At 55.6% G+C, this 21,021-nt stretch overlaps 1 protein-coding gene across 9 annotated transcripts; it reads right to left on the reverse strand.

Annotated features, from left to right (window-relative positions):
• Positions 1-8,026: 8,026 nt before the first annotated feature.
• KLHL35 (kelch like family member 35) lies at positions 8,027-20,664 on the reverse strand. Of its 9 annotated transcripts, none has more exons than XM_089331050.1 (9): positions 18,545-19,874; positions 17,478-18,347; positions 16,445-16,629; positions 15,037-15,155; positions 14,284-14,472; positions 12,900-13,088; positions 11,819-12,003; positions 11,499-11,674; positions 8,027-11,011 (listed from the first exon to the last, which is right to left on the reverse strand). In XM_089331050.1, exons 2-8 carry the CDS (start codon positions 18,341-18,343, stop codon positions 11,548-11,550), a joined length of 1,860 nt encoding a protein of 619 aa, XP_089187176.1. In that variant the 5' UTR covers positions 18,344-18,347; positions 18,545-19,874; the 3' UTR covers positions 8,027-11,011; positions 11,499-11,547. The 9 variants fall into 9 exon arrangements, 7 of the variants coding, with proteins under 7 accessions (XP_089187176.1, XP_017200146.3, XP_069931569.2 ...); XM_017344657.4 differs by lacking the exon at positions 8,027-11,011 and adding an exon at positions 20,523-20,664 and having other exon boundaries at positions 11,240-11,674; positions 18,545-18,609; XM_070075468.2 differs by lacking the exons at positions 8,027-11,011; positions 18,545-19,874 and adding an exon at positions 20,523-20,652 and having other exon boundaries at positions 11,240-11,674.
• Positions 20,665-21,021: the final 357 nt, after the last annotated feature.

Here is a 21,021-nt window from a genome sequence, read left to right on the forward strand (position 1 = left end):
ACTATGGGAGAACCGGAAGAAGCTCTTGGCTCCTGGTTTCGAATCTGCTCAGCTCTGGTCATTGCAGCCATCTGGGGAGTGAACCAGCAGATGGAAGACCTCTTTTCTTTCTCTCTGCCTCACCTCTCTTTGTGTAACTCTGACTTTCAAGAAAATAAATAAATCTTTAAAAAATTTTATTTATTTGAAAGAGTTACACAGGGAAAGAAGGAGAGGCAGAGAAAGGTCTTCCATCCACTGGTTCACTCCCCACTTGGCCATGACAGCAGGAGCCAAGAGCTTCTTCTGGGTCTCCCACGCAGGTGCAGGGGCCCAAGGACTTGGGTCATATTCTGTTGCCTTCCCATGCCATAACAGCTGGATTGGAAGAGAAGCATATGGGTTGCTGGGGCTTTAACCCGATGTGCCACACCACCGGTCCTCTCTGCTTTAAGTAATCTTTAAGTTTACCATGCCTAATGCATGTACTAGTCATGTGACATGATTTTTTTTTTCCCCAAATATATTCAGTCAGGTTGGTGAATATGTACATACTGAGCCTATGGTTATTTGGGGCTGAGGACTACACGGACTTCTGTCTTAATCATATATATATATTTAAAAATATATATATATATGTATTTAAAGATTTATTTATTTGAAAGGCAGAGTTAGAGGGAGAGATGGAACTTCGATCTGCTGGTTCACTCCCCAAATGGCCAGTCTGAAGCCAGGAGCAGCTTCTGTGTCTCCTACACAGGTGCAAACTTCAGTATACTTGAAATTGAAAGTTGTCTATGGGACGAAGTAGTGTTATTAATATTCCACCAGGTGGTGCTGTAGCAAAGGAAATGTGCCTCACAGTAGCAGTTTGGGGAGGAAGAAACTGGTGGTGCAAAAAACTTATGTAGGTGATTGTGGTATAACTTGATGAATTATCAAAGTGAGTACTTCTGTGACCACTAAAAGCAAAGCTTTCAGATCTGAAGAAATCGGGGAGTTTGCTCTTCTAAATCCTTTCAGAAAACTGCACAGGACACATGTAGAGCTCAGGTGAGAGAGCAGCTCATTAAGAAATGCAAGCTCCCTTCAAAGCCTCTCGTGTCTGCTCCCGCAAGTGATTTTTTTTTTCTTTAAAGTATATCTTAAAGTATTTGTTGCCTGACCAAATGGTTTTACTCTTGGAGCTGGAGCTGTCACGCAGAAGCTGAGTGCTTCACCAATGGAGCTGTTGTCAGGAAGGTGGGTGGATGCATGGACATTCCTTCCTCATGGGGCCTGGCTCTAGGTGGAGCACTCAGATATTGTCAGTGAACTGCAGGCGATAAGCCTCATGTGATCCTAGACAACCCGCAGCCCATGTGCATAAGTAGCTAGAGCTGCTGGCTATAAAAGCTTCCCGTTACACGCCTGGGTAAAGCCCATCTGCAGCAGCCTTGAAAGAAGATTGTCCACTGAGGACTAGCGGCTCCCAGCCCTCACCACTCCCCCGTGTGCCTCTGCCTGCTCGCTGGTGACTGAACCTGAAGTTTGCCTTTGTGAAGCCTTCCCTGACCATGAGGAACTGAGTTCTGAGTCCCAAAATTTCTATGCTGAAGAAGGGCCTTTCAGGAGGAAATTAAGGGTGGATAAGGTTTTGAAGTTGGGGCTTTGATCAGAAAGGACGTGCGTCCTTAAGAGAAGGAGATCACACAGAAAAGACCACGGAGGGTAGCTGTTGTCAGACCAGAAGAGAGACCTCACTAGAAACCAGCGTTAGAGTTTAGAGCTTCCTGAACTGAGAGAACAGTCTGGTGTGGTGTTATGGCAGCTCACAGGCTAATACACCCACCTCCCTGGCCAACCCCTAGCAGTACACAGCCTGCCAGTGTTGCAATTCCCCCTTTAGCTTGATCTTGGGCCTTAACTGCACGGTCACTGTCAGAGAGGTGTGTTGCATGAATAAAAGTAGGTGTACAGGGGAGCAAGCTGTACCTCCTGATCCCCGAGCCACTGCTAAGCAGTTTTGTCTATTCTTGGGAGACCCAGAACTGTCTTCTGGGAGCCCACTGGCATTCTACCCTTGGCTGAGCCAGGGCCCAGCTTAAGGTGGTCAGTAAGCAGCCAGTTTTGAGTCCAGACTTGCTTGCCATCTTATAAATTGTCAGGTGTGTGGGGCATTTTGGTACCTTTAGTATGAGAGTTACCTCACTACATGCCCACCAGCTGAGTTTGGGTAAAAAGACTTCAGGGACTGCACTGCAACGTGAGGGGTTGCCAAGCTGAGGCACCTTGCCACAGGGAAGTCCAGCAGACTGGATGACTGCAGATTTGAGAAGTCTTCCCTGTGTTAGGGTTCTGTCTGTCCCTGGCTGGCATAGAACTTCACCTACATGTATTTCAGCTTTCATCGTGTGTTAGTTAAATGGGAATGTAGGTGTGCAGTGAGAATTGAAGGTGCAGGGACTAACGTGGGAAGTGTTTGAATGGTACTAGACTCGCTTGGCTCTTGGGGTCTCCCGCTTTGCCTGGAAGCACCTCTGTCTTCCGCAGCTGGCTCTTCTGCTTCCAGTGCTGGGCTTTGGAGAGGGAGAGATTTGCTCAGCTGTAGGCCTCTTGCCTGAATATTCTGTGTCTATCCCTTTCTAATTCTTTTTATCTGTGTATATACTTATGCATTTATAAGTCACAGTTACAGAGAGGGAGAGACATCTTGAATCCCCTGGTTCACTCCCCAAACTGCCACAACAGCTGGGGCTGGGCCAGGCTGAAGCCAGGAGCTTCATCCATGTCTCCCACATGGGGGGGCAGGGGCCCAAACACTTGGGCCATCTGCTGCTGCATTCCCAAGCACATTAACAGGGAGCTGGATTGAAAGTGGACCAGTCAGTACAGAAACGTGCCCATAAAGGATGCCTGTGCTATAGATGGCGGCTTAACCTCCTGCACTACAGCACATTCTAAGAAGGGTTTGTAAAACAGGGCAAGAAGATTGAGTGCAGATGAGGTACATTCTGTCTGAGGACTCCTGTGGCCTCTCCCTGCACCCTGTGCTCAGCCTGCTCCACCCTGAACCTAAAGTAATCAGATGCTCCTCTGCACAAGGGCCGGGAGTTCTGGCTAGAGGAGGAACAAAGCTGAGCTCAGGCTTACGGGAAAGCTTCAGGCCGTTGTTTTCTCTCTTGGGGTTCACATTTTAAAAGGTCTAATAACCAAACAAAAACAACATGTGTTTTTGTACTTTTATTTTGGCTTCTGAAGATCACCCTGGGCCTGTGCTGTGGTGTATCAGGTAAAGCCACTGCCTGCAGTGCCAGCATCCCATATGGGTGCCGGTTTTCATCTTGGTTGCTCTACTTCCCTTTCCAGCTCTCTGCTATAGTCTGGGAAAGCAGTAGAAGATGGCCCCTGCACCCACATGGGAGACCTGGAAGAAGCTCCAGGCTCCTGGCTTTGGATTGGCCCAGCTCCTGCTGTTGTGGCCATTTGGGGAGTGAAGACACCTCTCTGCCTCTCAAATAAATAATACATATTCACATACATGGTAAAAACTGCAGAGTACATAAAGTGTCAGCCCCCTTCCCACTGTTTGCGCCCTTCCTTTCCACCTGCAGGCGGCACTCTGGTTGTGTGACTGGTGTATTCCAGAGTAAGTGTGTACTGTGACCTTCCAGTGCTACTTGAGTCCAGTTCTGCGATACTTGGCAGCAGTCTGAATGTAGTTTGTTCAGAAGTCATTTTTAAAAGTTCAGGCCTGCTCTTGGTAACCTAACCACAACGGGATTTCAGAAGACTAGCAATGGGCCACTAGAGACCTGAGCTGGGTTTTGACAGCAAATTAGGTATTCTATCTGTGAGCAAAGGGAAAAACGGGCTGCCACGAAGTAGCATAGAGCTTTGTTTTAAGGATCCCAGGTAACTCAGAATCCACTGAGAAATCAGGAAAACTCAGTTCCGAAATGGAGTCCAGGGAAGCTGGCACCAGAAAGCACAGTCAAGGTCATGGCTGAAAACCACTGTGGCTTAGGATGACATCACCGGGCTTCAGGGATGCATTTTTTGTCCTGGTTGTGTGTATGTGTGTGTCACTGTAAGATTCCAAGTTGCAGGTGTGAACATCTGATTGACGGTGCTTGTGGTCTGGCCCAGCTGCTGAGGCTGGGGAGCATGTGGGCCTCCCTTTCAGCTTCCACAGTGGAGGTGTGACACAGTCAAGTGTCCTGGCTCAAACAGTCCCTCTGCCCCCAGCAGGCAACATGTTGGTGCTGCTGGGCAGTCCTGCTGCAGCCTTTTATGGACATGTCACCAAGAGGTTACCGACAGGCTCCGAAGGTTAGGTTCTGATTGCTAGGAGTCTTGGTAGCTGGTGACAAGGTGGCAACCACTTCTCATCAGGCTAGGAGAGAGCATCCCTTAGACATGTGAGGCGTAGGATACACGCAGAGGGCAGGTGAGAGGTTAGGGCCTGAAAGAGACAGCAGCCTCTGCTTGGAGAGCCAGGAGGTGCACAGAAACAGGTGAGGGCAGCCAAGCCTCTGCTTTGTGAAGCTGAGGACCCCAAGGTGACGTGTAATAGCCTGTGAGCCTGCTCCCCCGGCTCTGACGTGCACCCGTGAGGGTAGGTCTGAGTGATTCCAGCCACAGCCCCAGCTTGCCCCCTCCATCAGTCCTGCACGCTGTGCTGGAAATTAGGTGCAGACTATGAGGATGTGAGAGCTGCCATGGTGGCGGGAGCCTTTCTCCGCAGAGCCCTCTGCTGAGGAGACAAAGACGTCTTGGGGAGATGCTGGGCTTCACAGTCAGAGCCCTCGTCACATCACCTGTACTTCCATTTGGTCATCGGCACAGGGAGTCCTTTGCATAGCACCTGACCTGTGGCAGGTGCTCAGTGTGCTAGCTGTTGGTACTGCTACTTGGATATCATTAGTAGCTGACTTCATGATGCTGGATTCTCTCCATCCTAAATGGAAGGGCCTGACCATGGGGGCTGTGGTTTCTTCTGGGAGATGGGAGTGGCTGGGCAGGGGTCAGGAGCTCCAGACTGGTGCTGATGAATTTAGTCTTTTACTGCGCCCTATCCTGTTTCCCATCCAGTAATTGTCTCTGAGTGCTGCTGCTATTGTGTGTAAGGGTGCTGTTGTGTTTCCAAGGGGGCCTGCTAGCATCAGAGCAGGAGAGCATTCAGCTATGGAGAGTGAACGTTTTCAGCCTCAGGAATGGCTTTCCTCTGTCGTCTTACCCAGGGGCATTTTTTAAATATATTTATTTTATTTAATGAACATAAATTTCCAAAGTACAGCTTATGGATTACAATAGCTCCGCCTCCCCCCCATAACTTCCCTCCCACCCAACCAGGGGCATTTTGATATTGTTTTGTCTCCCAGACCATTCTCATTAATCAAAGCTACAATTATAAGCAGCACAGCCATGGCAAGATGATCATTGGTACGTGCCTGAGCCTGCTGTAAACATCTCATTTAATCTTCTCAATGTCCCTGTGACTGACAGGATCTATTACCCACCTTGTTTTACATGAGTTTAACCCATGCAGTACATCTTGGGGAGTGGTGTGGTTTCTCTTAGGCTTTGGGAAATGCCACACTCTCAATTCCCACTCTATTTAAGAACAAGTAGCCTGAGACCCTAGGTTGGAAGTGATGGACCAAAGTCCATCATTTTTACCAATAAGAAGATGTCACCCCAGTACCTCGGAAATTCAGAAGAAACCGGCCTCTGTTGCCCAGTTCTGTTAGATAGCTCTGCCAGGCCAGGTGCGGCTGGATTCATCCTCCCCGGACGACCAGACCACAGCCTGTGCCCCGCAGCCCTTTGTGTGGAGCCAGAAGAGCTGCACCTTTGGACTGATAGCCTAGAGGGCAGAGCACCCCCGGCCTGTAGTCAGGGTTGCTTCTTCCTTTGTGAGGGAGGGGAGGGAGAGTGTGGGGCAGCCGTAGGACCACCTTCCGTCCAGAGGGGACTGTGGGATTGGTATCTTATTTTTTAAGATTTACTTATTTGACAGAGTTACACAGAGAGAGGAGAGGCAGAGAGAGAGAGAGAGAGAGAGATCGTCTTCCATTCAAGGGTTCACTCCCCAACTGGCCGCAACTGCCAGAGCTGCGGTGATCTGAAGCCAGGAGATTCCTCCAGGTCTCCCACATGGGTGCAGGGGCCCAAACACTTGGGCCATCTTCTGCTTTCCCAGGTCATAGCAGAGAGCTGGATAAGAAGTGGAGCAGTGTCGGGGTCTCAAGTCCTAGGCTGGCCCCTGACCAGCAGGGGCTACTACAGACACTCCCCAACAAGGCGAACGGGAAGGGTAATGTCGACGGGTGATGAACACACCACAAGCACCTGTGAGTCCTGTCGAAGCAGGAACAGCTTTATTGAGGAAGTGTACAGGCTTATAAAGCTTACGAAGGACATGCACAGTAGGGGAGCCAATCCGAGAAAAGGTCATGCAGGCACGGGTGAACCACACACAGGGGCACCTTAAGTAAAGTATAGGGATCACGCACTGACAACGTGTCCTGAACTAAAGCAGACCTATCCCTGCTGGTGGTCTGATCTTACATAGCTTAACTGCGGCAGCCACAGCCACGCCCCTCAAACATCCACCAGGCGCCATATTGTAATGGAGATTTTAGGCAATGCCCAACAGAGCAACTGTGACTCTAACCGGTGACCATAGGGGATATTGGTGCTTCAGGCCAGGGCGTTAACCTGCTGAGCCACAGAATGGAGCCTGGAATTGATATCTTTTGCTTACTGGTTTCTACCTTCAACAAGCCGAGAAAGTGAATCCTCACCAAAGATTTATTTTATTTATTTGAAAGACAGAATTACAGAGAGAGGTGGAGATAGAGAGGTCTTCCATTGGTTGGTTCACTCCCCAGATGGCCGCAACGGCTGGAGCTGCTACAAACTGGAGCCAGGAGCTAGGAGCTTCTTCCAGGTCTCCCATGGGTGCAGGAGCCCAAGGACTTGGGCCATCTTCTACTGCTATCCCAGGCCATAGCAGAGAGCTGGATGGGAAGAAGAGCAGCCGGGACTAGAACCGGTGCCCATGTGTCTCTCTCTCTCTCTCTCTCTCCCTCTCCATGTAACTCTTTCAAATAAATAAATAGATCTTTAATTAAAAAAAAAAAAAAAAAAAGTTGGGGTCAGCGGTCTGGTGCAGTGGGTTAAAGCCCTGGCCTGTAGCACCTGCATCCCATATGGGTGCTGGTTCTAGTCCCGGCTGCTCCACTTCTGATCCAGCTTTCTGCTAAGGCCTGGGAAAACAGTAGGAGATGGCCCAAGTCCTTGGGCCCCTGCACCCACGTGGAAGACCTGGAAGAAGCTCCTGGCTCCTGGCTTTGGATGAGCGCAGCTCTGGCCATTGCAGCCATCTAGGGAGTGAACCAGTGGATGGAAAACCTCACTGTCTCTACCTTTCTCTGTAACTCTGTCTTTCAAATAAATAAAATACATCTTTATAAAAAAAAAGTATTCAAAAATATTCAACAAGTATTAACTGCATAGCTTTGAATGTACTAGAAACAATTGGAGCGGCCTTTCAGATGGGTGAATTTTAGACACCATAAAGGTGAAAGGATATTGCCATGCCACCTTTCAGCAAAATGGGATGATAGGGGCTTTTGTCAGAGAAGACTGATGAACTCCTTACTGAATGGCTTTGGAAATACACAGATGCCCCAGACAGTCCCTGGAGAGGCACACTCTTTCAATTCCATTCCCCTCCTGAGAGTAGCCTAAAACCCTAGGTTGGAAGTGACCAAAGTTGGGGTGACAGTTTCCTGGTGTAAGGTGGCTGACCTGGGAAAGACTTTGCCCACATGACTAGCTTTGCTGCCATCCTAAGAGCCTAATGAGGTGCTGTGAGTGTCCTCTGTCTGATTTCTTCTTAGTAGAGGCAGAAAAGGAAGAAACCAGGTTGTTGGCCAGTGTTTGCAGCCTTCTGGAAGATGGTACAGCACTGTGGAAATGCAGAAAGGACTGTGTGACGGGTACACCGTCATTCCTCCATCTGCTTATTCTCGGAATCTGTCTAGCAGAGCTGAGAATAACTGGTGAGTAATAGGAAGTAATTTTTAGGGTGATGAGATAGCAAAGTGTTTGAAGATGCAGTAGGAAAAGTAAGCCCATCAAGTCCTCAGAGTGTTTTAAATGTACGAGTGTGCAGTGGGGCTGGTGCTGTGGCGTAGCGGGTAAAGCCTGTAGTGCTGGTATCTCCATATGGGCCCCAGTGGCTGCTCCATTTCCAGTCCAGCTCTCCGCTATGGCTTGGGAAGGCAGTAGAAGATGGCCCAAGTGCTTGGACCTCTGCATCCACATGGGAGACCCAGAAGAAGCTCCTGGCTTCTGGCTTCAGATCCACCCAGCTCCAGCCATCTAAGGAACAAACCAGTGGATGGAAGACCTCTGCCTTTCAAATAAATAAATCTTTTTTTTTTTTTATTTGAAAAAGTTAGAGAGAGAGAGAGAGAGGTCTTTGATCTGCTGGTTCACTCCCCAATTGGCCACAACGGCTGGAGCTGAGTTGATCTCCATGAAGCCAGGAGCTTTTTCTGGGTCTCCAACATGGGTGCAGGGGCCCAAGGACTTGGGCCATCTTCTACTGCTTTCCCAGGCCATAGCAGAGAGGTGGATCAGAAGTGGAACAGCCGGGACTGGAACCAGCGCCCATATGGGATACTGGCACTGCATGCAGCGGCTTTGCTCACTACGCCATAGCACTGGCCCTTTTTTTTTTTTTCAAAGTGCAAGGAACGACCCCGTGTGGCAACCTCAAGATAGGATGAATTTGTCTGTTTTTTTTATGTTTTTTTTTTTTTCTTTCTTTCTTTTTTTTTTTTTTTGACAGGCAGAGTTAGTGAGAGAGAGAGAGACAGAGAGAAAGGTCTTCCTTCCTTTGGTTCACTCCCCAAGTGGTTGCTACGGCTGGTGCGCTGCCCCGATCCGAAGCCAGGAGCCAGGCGCTTCCTCCTGGTCTCCCATGTGGGTGCAGGGCCCAAGCACTTGGGCCATCCTCCACTGCCCTTCAGGGCCACAGCAGAGAGCTGGACTGGAAGAGGAGCAACTGGGACTAGAACCCGGAGTACCAGCACCACAGGTGGAGGATTAGCCTAGTGAGCCGTGGCGCCAGCTTTCAGTCTGTTTTAAGTAAATTGTGTTATCCTTTGGAAGACGACTAAAAAATAGAATGTAAAATACCAGTCCTCACAGCTAGAACTGCTCAGAGAAACCTAAAAGCTCACTCAAGGTCCAGTGGCATCTACTGTTTCACACAGCCTGAGACAAGCCTTTCTGCTCTCATGGGGAGACATGGTGGGCCTGCGTGGCTGAGGGGTTAGTGCTTACAACTTGTGGCCTGGGTAGCTGCCCCTCCCTACAGGAGGCTGCCCTGCGGGGTCTGAAATGCAGTGGTCCCTCTGCTTACACAGACACTCTTAACAGCAGTCCTGGGAGATGAGAACACGTGGATGTCACCTTTGCTTGTTTTCCTGTGATCCTCACTCATCAAGGACATGATCCATGTCTCCCTGCATCTCATAGCAGGCTGGGATTTCCCAGGGTGGGCATGACATCAGCCCTGTGCTGCTACATGCACCATGCTGTGTCAGGTTAGTGGAGCCTTAGACAGGCTGTGTAGTGGAGTGGACTTTGGAGAGCACTAGACCCGGGCTGGAATCCTGGCTATGCTGCCCCTCCCCAGCTCAGTAACTTTAGGCACCTCCCTGTGCGGCCCTTTAGTCTCCATTTCCTCATTTGTGTGGGGAAAGCAGCAGCCAGAGTCCCAACAGACAGAAAGATTCCCCAGGGCACTGTAAGCACCTGGTGTGGCTGCAGCAACACGAAGCTGCTGGGTAGGTTGGGGTGGGCTCCAAGGAGGAGAGGTGGGGAACAAAGGCACCGGAGACAGATTCTGTGAGGCTGAGCATGGAGGAGCCAGCCAGGCCCATCTGTGGGCTCTCCTTCATTTGCACATGGATTGCCTTTTGAAGAGGAGTTATCATCTGCTCCTCCCATCTTCGTCCCTTGCACAGGGTCAGCCCCACAACCCTCCCCGTCTCACAAAGCCCCAGGGCCTGGTCTGCAGGGTCTCTCCAGCTGGGGCTGGCCCATCACAGCCTGGCACAAAGGCCCGGGTCCCAGCTGAGCTCCAACCACCTGATTATCCCAGATTAGGGATGCTCTGGCCATCTGGACACAGCTGATAATGGCAGCAGGGGGAGGGGAGTGGCCTGGATGCCCTGCCCAGGGTAACGCCTCTGTCAAACGAAAGGCGGCTCCAAATTGCTTGTCTACCCAGGCCACAAGTAGGAGCAAGTTTCTTTGTGGGGACATGGGCGTCTCACCGAGACACTTCCGTGTGCCCATGTCCTTTCCTGCACTATGCCTGGGCTCACCTGATAGCCCCAGCCTGGAGTAGTCCACTCTTTCCTTCTGCCCTTTATCTGCTGCCTCTTTTCTGTCACCCAGCATAAGGCAGGCCTTCATGTGTGACAGCTCAGGTCTCCCCTGACATACCTAAAGGTTGTCCCTTAAGGCAGGAAAGGTGTCAGCTTCATTGCTGTGCCTGCGGTGCACCCAGAACAAGACCCACCACTGAATACATGAAATCAGAGCCAGGTGGCTGGGTTCTCGGAGGCCTGTGGCTCTGGCAGCCTCCACCCCGGGGCCTGCAGTTTGCTGTGAGCCTCAACTCCATGGCTGCTCAGGGTCCACCAGTTTGTTGTTGTGCTGCTTCAGCTTCTTCCATGGGGAGGGGGTCCCACCTTGGCCTGGCTTCTAGCAGGGGGCCTGGTTGGAATCCCAGAGTGAACCTGAGTTCGCATGTCAGCCTTCCGCAGTGCTGTGCGGCCCTGTCATTTCTGGCCCTTGTGTTTGCTCGTTTCTAAGCCTGTGCCTCTGTCTAGTTTTCTGGTTTAAGCCTATCTGTCATTGCCAGGTGTTTGAATTGGAGAGGACAGTTGAGAAAGAGACTGTCTTGACCAGACCAGCAGCGAATGTGGGCGGTTCTTGTCACTGTTGTAAGGCAGGTCCTCATCTGTAGAACACAGAGGAACGAGCTCATGGCAAGGGAAACAAAAAGGGCCGACCCTCCCAAAACACACACAGTGGTTATCTCTGCGAAGAGAGGGGAAGAGATGGGTGCGGAAGATGGGACCACGGAGGCATCTGTTACTACTGATTTCTTAACCTAGCTGGAAGGAGCAAAGATATTCATTCTTGAGCTGTTTCTTTCTCTTTCTGCCTAAACAGTGTTCCTGTTAAAGCCCTCTGCCATGCTGTTACTGCAGTAGCACACCAGGTGAAGTGAAGGGCGTCCCTCAGACTGAATGCTGGTGCTCGCCCTCCGAGATTCACCTGCTGGAACCTCACGCCCAGTGTGACAGTATGAAGAGGTGGGGCCCTGAGGGAAGTGAGGGTGAAGTGGTGCCCTTAGAAATGAGGTTGAAGGGTGCTGCCCTGGCCCCTCCCACCAGGTGGGGCCACAGGGAGAAAGCAGCACCTGGGGTGCAGAGAGCCCTCACCGGATGACAGATCTGCAGGCGCCTTCATATCAGACGTCCCAAGAAGCTTCTAGGACTGGGAAGTAAATTCCTGTCTGCTGCAGCAGCCCAGACAGATGGAGACAGGAAGTGCCTTGTACGGAGCAAAAACAGGCAGCAGGGCTTGGGGCTGCTTTTCCAGGCAGAACCGGTTCAAGCTAGAACACAGACTAAACCTTTGAGCGAGGTTTTATTTCTACAAAAAAGGGCACTAAGGGGCTATTTACAGGGCAGTGTCGGGAGGGGCGCAGAGTGGTGCTGCCTCTCTACCTCCCGGCTTGGGCTGTCCCGGCCTGAGTCACCTGCTCAGGCTCTGGACGATGGTGACACAGCCGTGGGAACTGGTGCAGCGCTGCAGGGCTGGCTGGGCCTCCACCTGTCCACTGCTGGGGTCAAAGGTGAAGACTCTGTCGGTGCTTTCCCCGCGATCATCCCGTCCGCCAAGGATGTGGACCTTCCCGTCACACACAGTCAGGCCACAGCTCTCCTGGGGGACAAACAAAGTCCAAACTCAGTCCCAAACCTGGGGCTCCTCCTGTCCCTCCCTGGCCAGGCCAGGTAAGAGAACCTTGATCTGCAGACTGTGAAACAGGCAGCCTGGCTGGCACAGGGGCAGGAGGCAGGACAGAACAGTTCAAGGTGTGGCTGGACCCTTCCTCAGTGAATGGCCTGAGCCCTGTCCCTTGACCTCTCTGTGTCTTGGGCTCGTCACGTGGGAGGTGAGAAGAATGGCAGTACCTTCTTCACAGGATGCCCTCCCCACTCGACGGGGTCTCACATTCTGCTGGTGCCTGAATTCCCAGAGCACACTAACAGCAGTCACCACCAGCAGCCCGGCTCTTGGACTTAGAGAAGCCAGAGGTGCCAGGCCTTACGATCACTGCAGGTCAGGGCTGGCAGGGACCCCGGTCCTTCCACGCCAGTATGCAGCCTCTCTCAAGTTTTGGGGGACAGGGACTGAAGGTGGAGGAGTTTCCAGGATGTGGGCCTCCCCTCTCTCATACCCGCTGGAGCAGGAGAATGGAGCAGCTCCATGCCTCCCCCCCCCCCCCCACCGCAACATGCAGAGTAGGCTACCAGCTGGTAGCCTTAGGGCAGTGGAGAACTCAGGATCATGGAAACGAGACCCCCCTCCCCAGTCCAGCTGACAGCACTGGGACCAGGTTTCTTGGCTCTGCCCCAACATGGCCTAAGGTGGCCATGGGCCAACCTCCTTGAGGCTTTCTCCTAATCTGTGAAATGCTAGGGTGATGATCATTGTGAGGACAAAGTTAGAGAACCCTGTAAAAGCACCCAGCAGGGAGTCGTGTGACTGGCTGTGAGGGCTTTGGGAGTGGGTTCACTCTCCTGAACGGGGCCTGTATCCCCAGAGCTTCCACTTACCACGGGGCTGGGGAGAGCTGCAGCCTCTCCCCAGGCATCGGTGCCAGGGTTGTAGGCGAAGATTTTGCTCATGAGGCCGCCCACCACATAGATGGTATCCTCCAGGGACACGGCAGCGAGGCACCGCTGTGAGAAAGGCGCTGGTGACCGCAGGCTCCACCGGTCCTCTCTGAGGTCAAAGCACTGCACCTGAGGAGTGGGGTGGGTGGCAGCAGTGAAGCCTCTGTCCCCACTACCTACTCCCTGCCCTTGTCCCCGGGACACCCATTCAGTACCACACCTGCCAGCGTCTGCCAGGCCTGAGCTGGGCTGAAGGGCAGAGGAGGTCCCGAGTGCTCTCTACACTTCTGTGCTCTGTCCCCCTCCCCCAGCCTCCCTTTGTGGGAAGCTCAGTGCCCCACCCTGGAAGCTTTCTCTGGGCTCTCCCTTCCTGCCCTCCCCACTGCAGGGCTGGTCTCGCCTTTGATGGGGAACAGTATGAGCTCATCCCAGCAGGCAGGGAGGGATACGTGTCCCAGGAGGTGGAGGGATTGCATGCATGGGTGCATGCAGGGTCCTCGCAGCAGCCCCACGGAGGTGCGTTCCTGGCTGTACACACGGTCAACCCTCCTCGGTGGTCCCGGTGCACTGAGGCTGTGACAAGGTGCCAGCTGCAGTATCTCGCAGCCCACTAACTCTGGCTGTCCACGGGGCTCAGGCCCCTGGGTGTTTTTGATGCCCAAGTAATTTGAGGATGCATAATTGTACCTAGCTGCCAACCCCCTTTGCCGCGTTCGTTTCCCTGTTTCCTAGCAGTCATAAACAAAACAGTGCTGATGGCATTTCCCCACCCCCTCATCTGGCTGCAGGCAGGACTGCTGGAGAATGGGGTCAGGGAATGAGGAGGGGGAGGGAGCCCGACTGGGGAAAGAGTCTGATCCCAGGATAACAGGCCTGGGAGGCCACAGTGGGAGGTGAGGATGACCCAGAAAGCCTCAGTATCCAGCAGTGGAGAATGAGACGAGTAGACTGTGGTGGAGCCAGCCAGTGGACTGTCCTGCATACGTTGTCAGCCAGGGCTATGAAGTGCTAGGCACATGCAGTGTGCTCATTCGTTAATCCTCACTTCATTGTCTACATCCAGGAAACCCACAGGGCACCAGCCAGGATATCTGAATCCAGGTGTGCTGCTGAGCTACCGTTTGTAACTGTGGGCTTATTTTCCAGAATTTATTTCCTTGCCTAAAACATGGGGCAACTCCAGGGCTACTGATGGGGTTAAGTGAGGGAAGGAACAAGGAACTCGCCCAGCTCTGAACCTGGCACATGGCACTACCTGGCACATGGCAGGTGCAGACTTGCTGCCGTCTCTAAGCCTTCTGTGCACCTCCAGGCCAGTGCCCACCTTGTCTGTGTTCACGCCGTCCTGCCCGGCGCCCCCGATCACGTAGAGTTGGCCCGCGCAGGGCGCCACTGCCGCAGAGCTCACGGCCTCTGGGAGGGGCGCAGCGGCTGCCCAGGTGTTGGAGAAGGGGTCATAGCGCTCTACACTGCGCAGGCGCTGCAGGCCGTCGAAGCCGCCCACCGCAAACAGCTGTGAGTGGGGACACCCGCGGGGGCACAGAGGTCAGGTCTTCAGTCTGATTGTAGAAACTGTGCCCACCCCAGCTCTGGGACCAAACCAAGCCTGCAGGGGGCATCTCAGCGCTGCCACCACCTCCTTGAGCCAGTTCCTCTGGTTGACCACAGATAAGGAGACCTTTCTCTGCGATAAGCACTGAATGCAGATTAGATCCATAAAACACCTGGTGCCACGCTACTTGGTAATAGCAGGTAGTTTATTAAGGGTTTGTCTGTTTAATAAATCCTAAGAAGCACTTTATTTGCAGTTATGAGTTTTTGATGCAGTTTGCAAATTAGAGATTTTTTTGTCTTAAGTGGCAGAGTCAAGATTCAAACCCAGACCATCTGGCCCCAGAGCTCACACCCTGGACAATGAGGCTGTACTGTCACAGTAATTGCTATTACTACCTGTGACCTTGGGAAAGTCCCTTTTCCTTTTGGGGCCCTGGAACCCTTCTTACAAAGAGGTGGCCTTAGAGGGACTTCCCCAGGGCACGCACAGATCTGTTCTGGGGCAGTGGCTGCACGTCCCTACCTGCCCCTGCACGACCGCCATCTTGTGCCTCCACCTGCCCTTGTGCAGCGAGGCTACCTTGATCCAGGTGTGCAGATGGGAGCTAAACATCCACACATCACGGCTGTTGATGTGGCCTCCTAGGGTGAGAGAAGCAGCTGTAGCCCCAGGGCCCTCTTCATGTCGCCAGCACCCCCAAAGAGGAGGGCTGGGTTAGGGCTCAGGGGAGAGGCCTGACAGTTTCAGCAAGAAGTTGCTGCTCGTGGCTGGTGCCTGCACTGGCCGGCCAGGCCCCGTGCACAGGGAAGCAGGGATGAGGGCACTGCGCTAAAGCTGGAAGTACAAAGGGTACCGTGGCAGGCTGCAGGAGTGTGCTGGGGACCCAGGGAGGCAGAGCTGCCTGCACAGGTGGGTGGAGGTGGGGATGGGTGTGCAGGGTGGCCGGGTGATGTTCCTCTGTGCGGTGCTGGCGTCATCCCCCCAGTCTCCATACGGGAAAGTCACATGAGGCTCAGCAGTCAGGACAGACAGCTGAAGACCACAAGGCCTTTGGGGAGGAATGACCAGAGCTTTGGGCCCCGCCCTATGGGCTTAGACACTGGGGTGCAGGCTTAGACTCTACCTAGGCATGCTGGGACAATGCTGATGGCACCACTCAGCTTGAGCCCCGACCCAGTGAGGAGCAGCCTCTCCTTCCTGTGTCAGGCCTCTGCCCTCTAGAGTCCTCACCCAGTGCTCACCACCGCCTGTCCAGAGCACAGTGCACCAGCCTGGGGGATGGCCTTCCTGGTGGCATTCAGCAGAGGCTGTGTCCCTCAGAGGCCACCACGGGCTAACGGGTGGTGTGGCTGGTCTCGGAGGCCTCCCACGTATTCTCCTGTTCCTCACCCTTTGCAGGCACCCACCGCTCACTGCAACCTCAAGTACAGCCTTCCCAGACCTCGAATCATGCCCCCATCCCCCAAAGAGACTTGCCTTCTCCCTAGAGCCCCGGGGCTGGGGTTCCTTCCTGCACACACCCGCCCTCCTACCTTTACCTAAGCTGCTCCCTCCACCTTTCAGGGTCGAGCCCTTCCACAAAGTCGGGCCAGGTTCCCTGATCATCTGGGGACCCCGAGAGCCTCATGGGAAAGCTAGGTCCGTCTCCCCTCCAGGGGAGCAAGCACTGTGTTTTAATTCTCCAAGTTTCTAGGGCCTGAATCTCAGGGAGGGCAGGCTCTGTTCTCCCACCTGTAGAATGTAGAATCATATAACGGGGTTGTCATGGGGACTAAAAGGCAATGAATGGGAGCTGCTCAGCCTGAGGTCCGGCAGGCTGTAGGCTGGGCCAGCAGAAGTGACGGTGAACACTAAGGTGACCCGAGGTCATCACGGCTAAGAGGGAAAAGCCAGCTGCCTGCAGCCCCACCCCCTGGAGCCACGCCCTCACCTGAGACGTAGACGTCGTTGCGGAGAGCGCAGGTGGCGAACTCGGAGCGTGCATAGCCGGGCAAGCTGGGCAGCGGCGTCCAGCGCCGGCTCTCTGGGTGGTAGGCGTCAGCGAATGGCAGCTTCAAGAGACCCTTGCGGTCACAACCGCCGACGACCACGATCACTTCGGCTAGGTCCATGAATCTGGGGCGAGGATAAGCCCAGTGCCCGCTGGCCCACGCCCACCTCGCGGCCCTGCCTCACCCTCTGTGCCACCACGCTGCTCCCGCCCCAGCCCACGATGGACTCTGACACTTGCAGCCTTCCTGCGGCCGGGCAGGGGTCACTGGTTCTCACTGCATTCTGCTGAGCGCCACGTTGCAGAAAGAGCCTTCATAGAGCCCACCCTTACCCAGGACAATCGCCCGGCCGAATCCTTATGGTGATGACCCCCTTGCCAGGTGTGCCTGACTCCAGCCCGCACTTCATCGCCATAATCAACCGCTGGCGCTGCTCGCTCCCTCCCACGGCCAGCTCCTACAGCCATCGCCATTGAATCAGAGCAGCAAGTCCCTCTCCCCTCTTACTGACGCCCTCACAACCCCTGCTAGCCACTGGTTTCCTAATGCCTCGGACTGCCACCGAGCGTCTTCTGCGTCCAGGTCCTGCGCTCGGCGTGACACACAACGCCGAGACATGGCGTCCCTGTCTTCTGTCCCAGGGGGTGCCACGCCATATTCAGGGCCACCTCTTTCATTTGCCCCATGCGCCCGCCTACTTTTGTCCCTCTCTGGTCTGTGAGCTGCAGTTGTGATGGGAGGGCAGAGCGTTTCTCCATGGCTCCCGAGTGCACACAGCATCAGGATTACGGACGGATGGGTGGGCAAGAAGAATGAGCTCCCAAGACTCCCCCCGCCACCCCGGGCCGCTGACTCCTTGAGGGCAGAATTCCCAGCACCGAGAGGTGCGACCATGTGAACGGAAGGGTGATGGAGTGATGGCTGAGACAACGCCAACGGCAAAGGGCGGGGGGCAAGGGGCAGCGGCCGTACCTGCGCGGCCGGGCCCGCAGCGAGCCTGTCTCTCGGCCCAGGATGAAGCAAGTGCGGGCCTCGAGCAGCAGCGGGCGACACTCGCCGCAGGCCTGGAGCAGCTCGTCGGCCTCCACCTTCTCCACGAAGTAGGCAGGCGCCAGCAGAGGCAGGCGCACGTGCTCCAGCAGGCGCCGCAGCTGCCCGCGGCGCGCCGGCGCGTCGTGGCGCACCCAGCGCATGGCCGCCTCGAACACCGCCTCCTCGCGCGCCACGCCCAGCGCGGGGTCCGCCAGCAGCGCCGCCACCTCATCCGGCGCCAGCTCCAGGAAGTCGGCGTGGCGCGCCACCTCCGCGAAGGCCTGGCGCAGCACGCGGCCGCAGCGCTCAGCCAGCGGCGCGAGCGAGAAGGCTGCGGCCACGCGGCGCAGCGCCAGGCTGTTGTGCGCACGCAGGCGGCCCTCGAGGAAGCGCGCGCAGACGTCGCGCAGGCCCTCCACGCCCAGCCGCTCGGCCAGCGCCAGCACGTTGGCCGCCTCGTCCTCGGCACGCAGCCGCACGCCCGCGCCGTACACGTAGTCGAGCACGACGGCCAGCGCAGCCGCCGCCCCGGCAGGCTCCGCGCCCGGCGCTTCTACGAGCACGAGGGCCAGGCCTCGCTCCGGGCGCCCGGCGGCGAACAGGCTGTGAAAGTAGGCGCTGCCCGCGCTGAGCGCGGCGCGGTGGCACGGGAAGTCGCGGCCGCCGGCACGCAGCACCACGTCGGTGAGGGTGCCGCTCCGACGGAACGCGTCGAGGGCCTGCAGCACGCGCTGCGCGTAGCAGGACGCCAGGCACGGGGCCGTGCATCCGGACGCCGACTCCTCCGGCCCGCGGGGCTCCCGCATCCTTCTGGGGAGAGAGCACAAACAGGGTCCGGAAGTCCGCCGTCCTGGGGGCTGGGGAGGGTTTTGAGACCCTGCTGGAGGCGCCCCGCGTCCACACGCATGCACGTGAGCTGCACTTCCCTCACCTGAACTTGTCGCGCCCGCCTGCCCGCCCGCCCCAGGGCCTAGCCCCCGCGGTGCCTGCCCCACGTTCTCCCTCACCTGCCCAAAGAAAGCTGCCGCAAGGTTCAGTTCTTCGCACTCGCTAAGGTTTTTCCTATCAGTATCTGCGGGGGACAGATGGCATGTGCTCAAACAGGGAGATTTGAGTAGAGTCTCCTACAGGAACGACTTACAAAAGCGTGGGCAGTATTGCGGGTCTTGAGCAGGGAGGGGGTCGGGCGGCGCTGCGGGGCTGCCCGCAGCGCCGGTGTTCGCAGGACGATCTGAAGTGGGAGGAAGGCCCTGGACGAGAGGTCGGGGGATTTGGGCTACCTTGCAGAGCCTGTGTGTGTGTGTGTGTGTGTGTGTGTGTGTGTGTGTGTGTGTCTGTATGTCTGTATGTGACGCTGTACCCTCCCCCTCCCTGCATCGTGCCTCCCTCAGGTGTCTCGCAGGTGCTTTCTGATTGCTACTGACCACACCCTCAACAGCACAGGTTCCTGTTAGGGTAGGTGCTCAGCACCTGCGCAGGGTTGAGTGAACGTGTTAGGCAAGTGTTTAAATGAGAGGCTTTTCTGTGCTAGGCAGTGAACAAGGCAGTCATGGGTCCTGCCTTCCGGGGCTCACAGCTTGGCAGGGGCCCCGTGGGGGAAGTACAGAATTTTAGGGGAGCTCTTAGAGGGGGGCAGTAAACTCAGTTGGAGGAGAGGCAGGGCAGGCGTCCCTGGGGGAGGGATCGGATTAGCCAAGCGCAGCGAGGGAGTGGGGGGAGATGTCTGGAGCAGAGAGAGCAGCCTGTGCCAAGGCCCCGAGGGAGGGGCCCGAGCTGAGCGGCAGGCTGAGGGCAGCTGGCCTTTCCCTAGCACATTCTCTGGTTCTCCTCAAGGAGGCCCCATACAGAAACGGAATGCGGACCTGAGCAGCTCACACCTCGCGCGGCCCGTCACTGAGCCCACGGGGGTGTGGCGAGTGTGTGACTGTTAAGTGAGATGGATGACCAGTGCTAGGTGCACAAAACACACCCAGAAATTAACCCCCTTCAGTCGTTGCTGTTCAAGTGAGAGGGAGCACACGCGGTGTGCTAGTAGCTTTTGTGTATGTGAATTCGTTTGACCCTCACAACCCTGAGGAGTTTTCTCTGCCCCTCCCGTCCCCCCACCCACACCTCCTTTTTTAAAGGGTTTGTCATGAGGAGTTGCACACAGAGGGAGCCTGCCCTTCCGGGCTTTGCAGCGGGGATCAAGGCGCGGTGTGGGTGGATGCACCCTGTTGGTCACGGTTTCACTGGGGCAGCCTCTGCTCGCACCCCTCCTGGATGGGAGGCGGCTTACTCCAGGGGGTTCAGCTCTGCTCCTCGCCCCTCCCTCTTTCTGATCCCAGCTGCTCTGCTGCCCCTGGGGGCCAGATCCTGCCCGGTGGGCTACCCTAGGCAGCAGCACAAGCAGTGAGACCCCGGTGGACTCAGGAGTTCAGGTGGAGGGGCTGCACTCAGCCCACCAGGCTCCAGGCTCTGCAGGCCTGGCTGCCTCTTGCTGGGGGTGGGGTGGGATGGTGTCCCTAGGAGCAGCCAGCCAGAGGCCAGCCAGGTGAGGTCAGCAGGGTCATCAGTGCATGCTGGCCGCTCCCCTCCTCTGTCCTTTGCTGGTCCTAGGGACAGCTACGGTGAGCTGAGACCAGGAGGGCAGGTGTCGGTCAGTGAAGGGGAGGACCCTCCCCACCGAGATCTCCTACAGGGAGGGAGGGAGGGAGTGTGCTCCCAGGAAGTGTGCCAGTGCTTTCTCAAGCATTCTGCTGCTATCCCAGGCACTGTGGACACAGCGGCACCAGGCCTGTGTTCCCCCGCGGGGATTCCCAGTGTGGGGGGATGCATGGCAGGTAAGGACTTGACGTAGGGCTCAATCCACAGCCTCCCGTTATGGCTAAGTCTAGGCACCTGCAGCCTAGCGTCAGGACGTAGGCTCAGCCTGTAAAAGTTAACCAGACCATCCCGCCCCCCTGTCTTAGACACACAGCCAGGACAGCCCTGCCCTGTACTTACCTGGCCACGCCCTCTCCTAGGTGCTCTGCAGCCGTTGCTCTCCCAGGGACTCCCGTCTGTGGCAGCCACACACACCCACCGGCTGCCCAGGCTCTAATGTGCCTTGCTTGGCCCAGACTCCTGCTCCAGCTCAGCTGAGGGAGGACAAAGGGGCTGGACGCCAGGGGGGAGGGGAGAGGAGAGAAGGGGGGGAGAGGAGGACGCTGGGCTTTTGTTCCACTCTTGGGCCAGCCCCAGGAGGGAGTAAGGGAGGGAGGTGGCGGGAGTGCGGGTGGGATGGACTGTGTGTGCACAACTCTGGGAGCTGATGGACCTGGGATGGGGTGACGCTGGGGTGTGACTGTGGTTGTGAGCATGCAGGGTACTACTTGTGAGGGCGGGAGAGCACGGGACAGGGCGGTGTGGAGCCCTGGGGTGGATACGAATGTGACTGCCACAGTCAGCGGTTGTGGTTTCCCCGCGTCTGCCGCCGTGAGGCTCCGCGCCGTGTCTGTGGCCC

The sequence above is a fragment of the Oryctolagus cuniculus genome, chromosome 1 (assembly GCF_051225735.1).
Source record: "Oryctolagus cuniculus isolate XC-2025 breed Fujian yellow rabbit chromosome 1, ASM5122573v1, whole genome shotgun sequence".
NCBI classification, from domain to species: Eukaryota; Metazoa; Chordata; class Mammalia; order Lagomorpha; family Leporidae; genus Oryctolagus; species Oryctolagus cuniculus.

Bases quoted from the DNA above. Each gene is read 5' to 3' on its own strand.
- KLHL35 (XM_089331050.1), bottom strand. From the start codon at position 18,343: ATGCGGGAGCCCCGCGGGCCGGAGGAGTCGGCGTCCGGATGCACGGCC. The intron at 13,089-14,283 runs GTGGGCACTGGC...CCCACTCCTCAG, and splicing joins ACGGCGTGAACACAGACAAG to GTGCAGTGCTTTGACCTCAG. The intron at 11,675-11,818 runs GTGACTCAGGCC...TCTGTGTTCTAG, and splicing joins ATCGTCCAGAGCCTGAGCAG to CTTGAACCGGTTCTGCCTGG.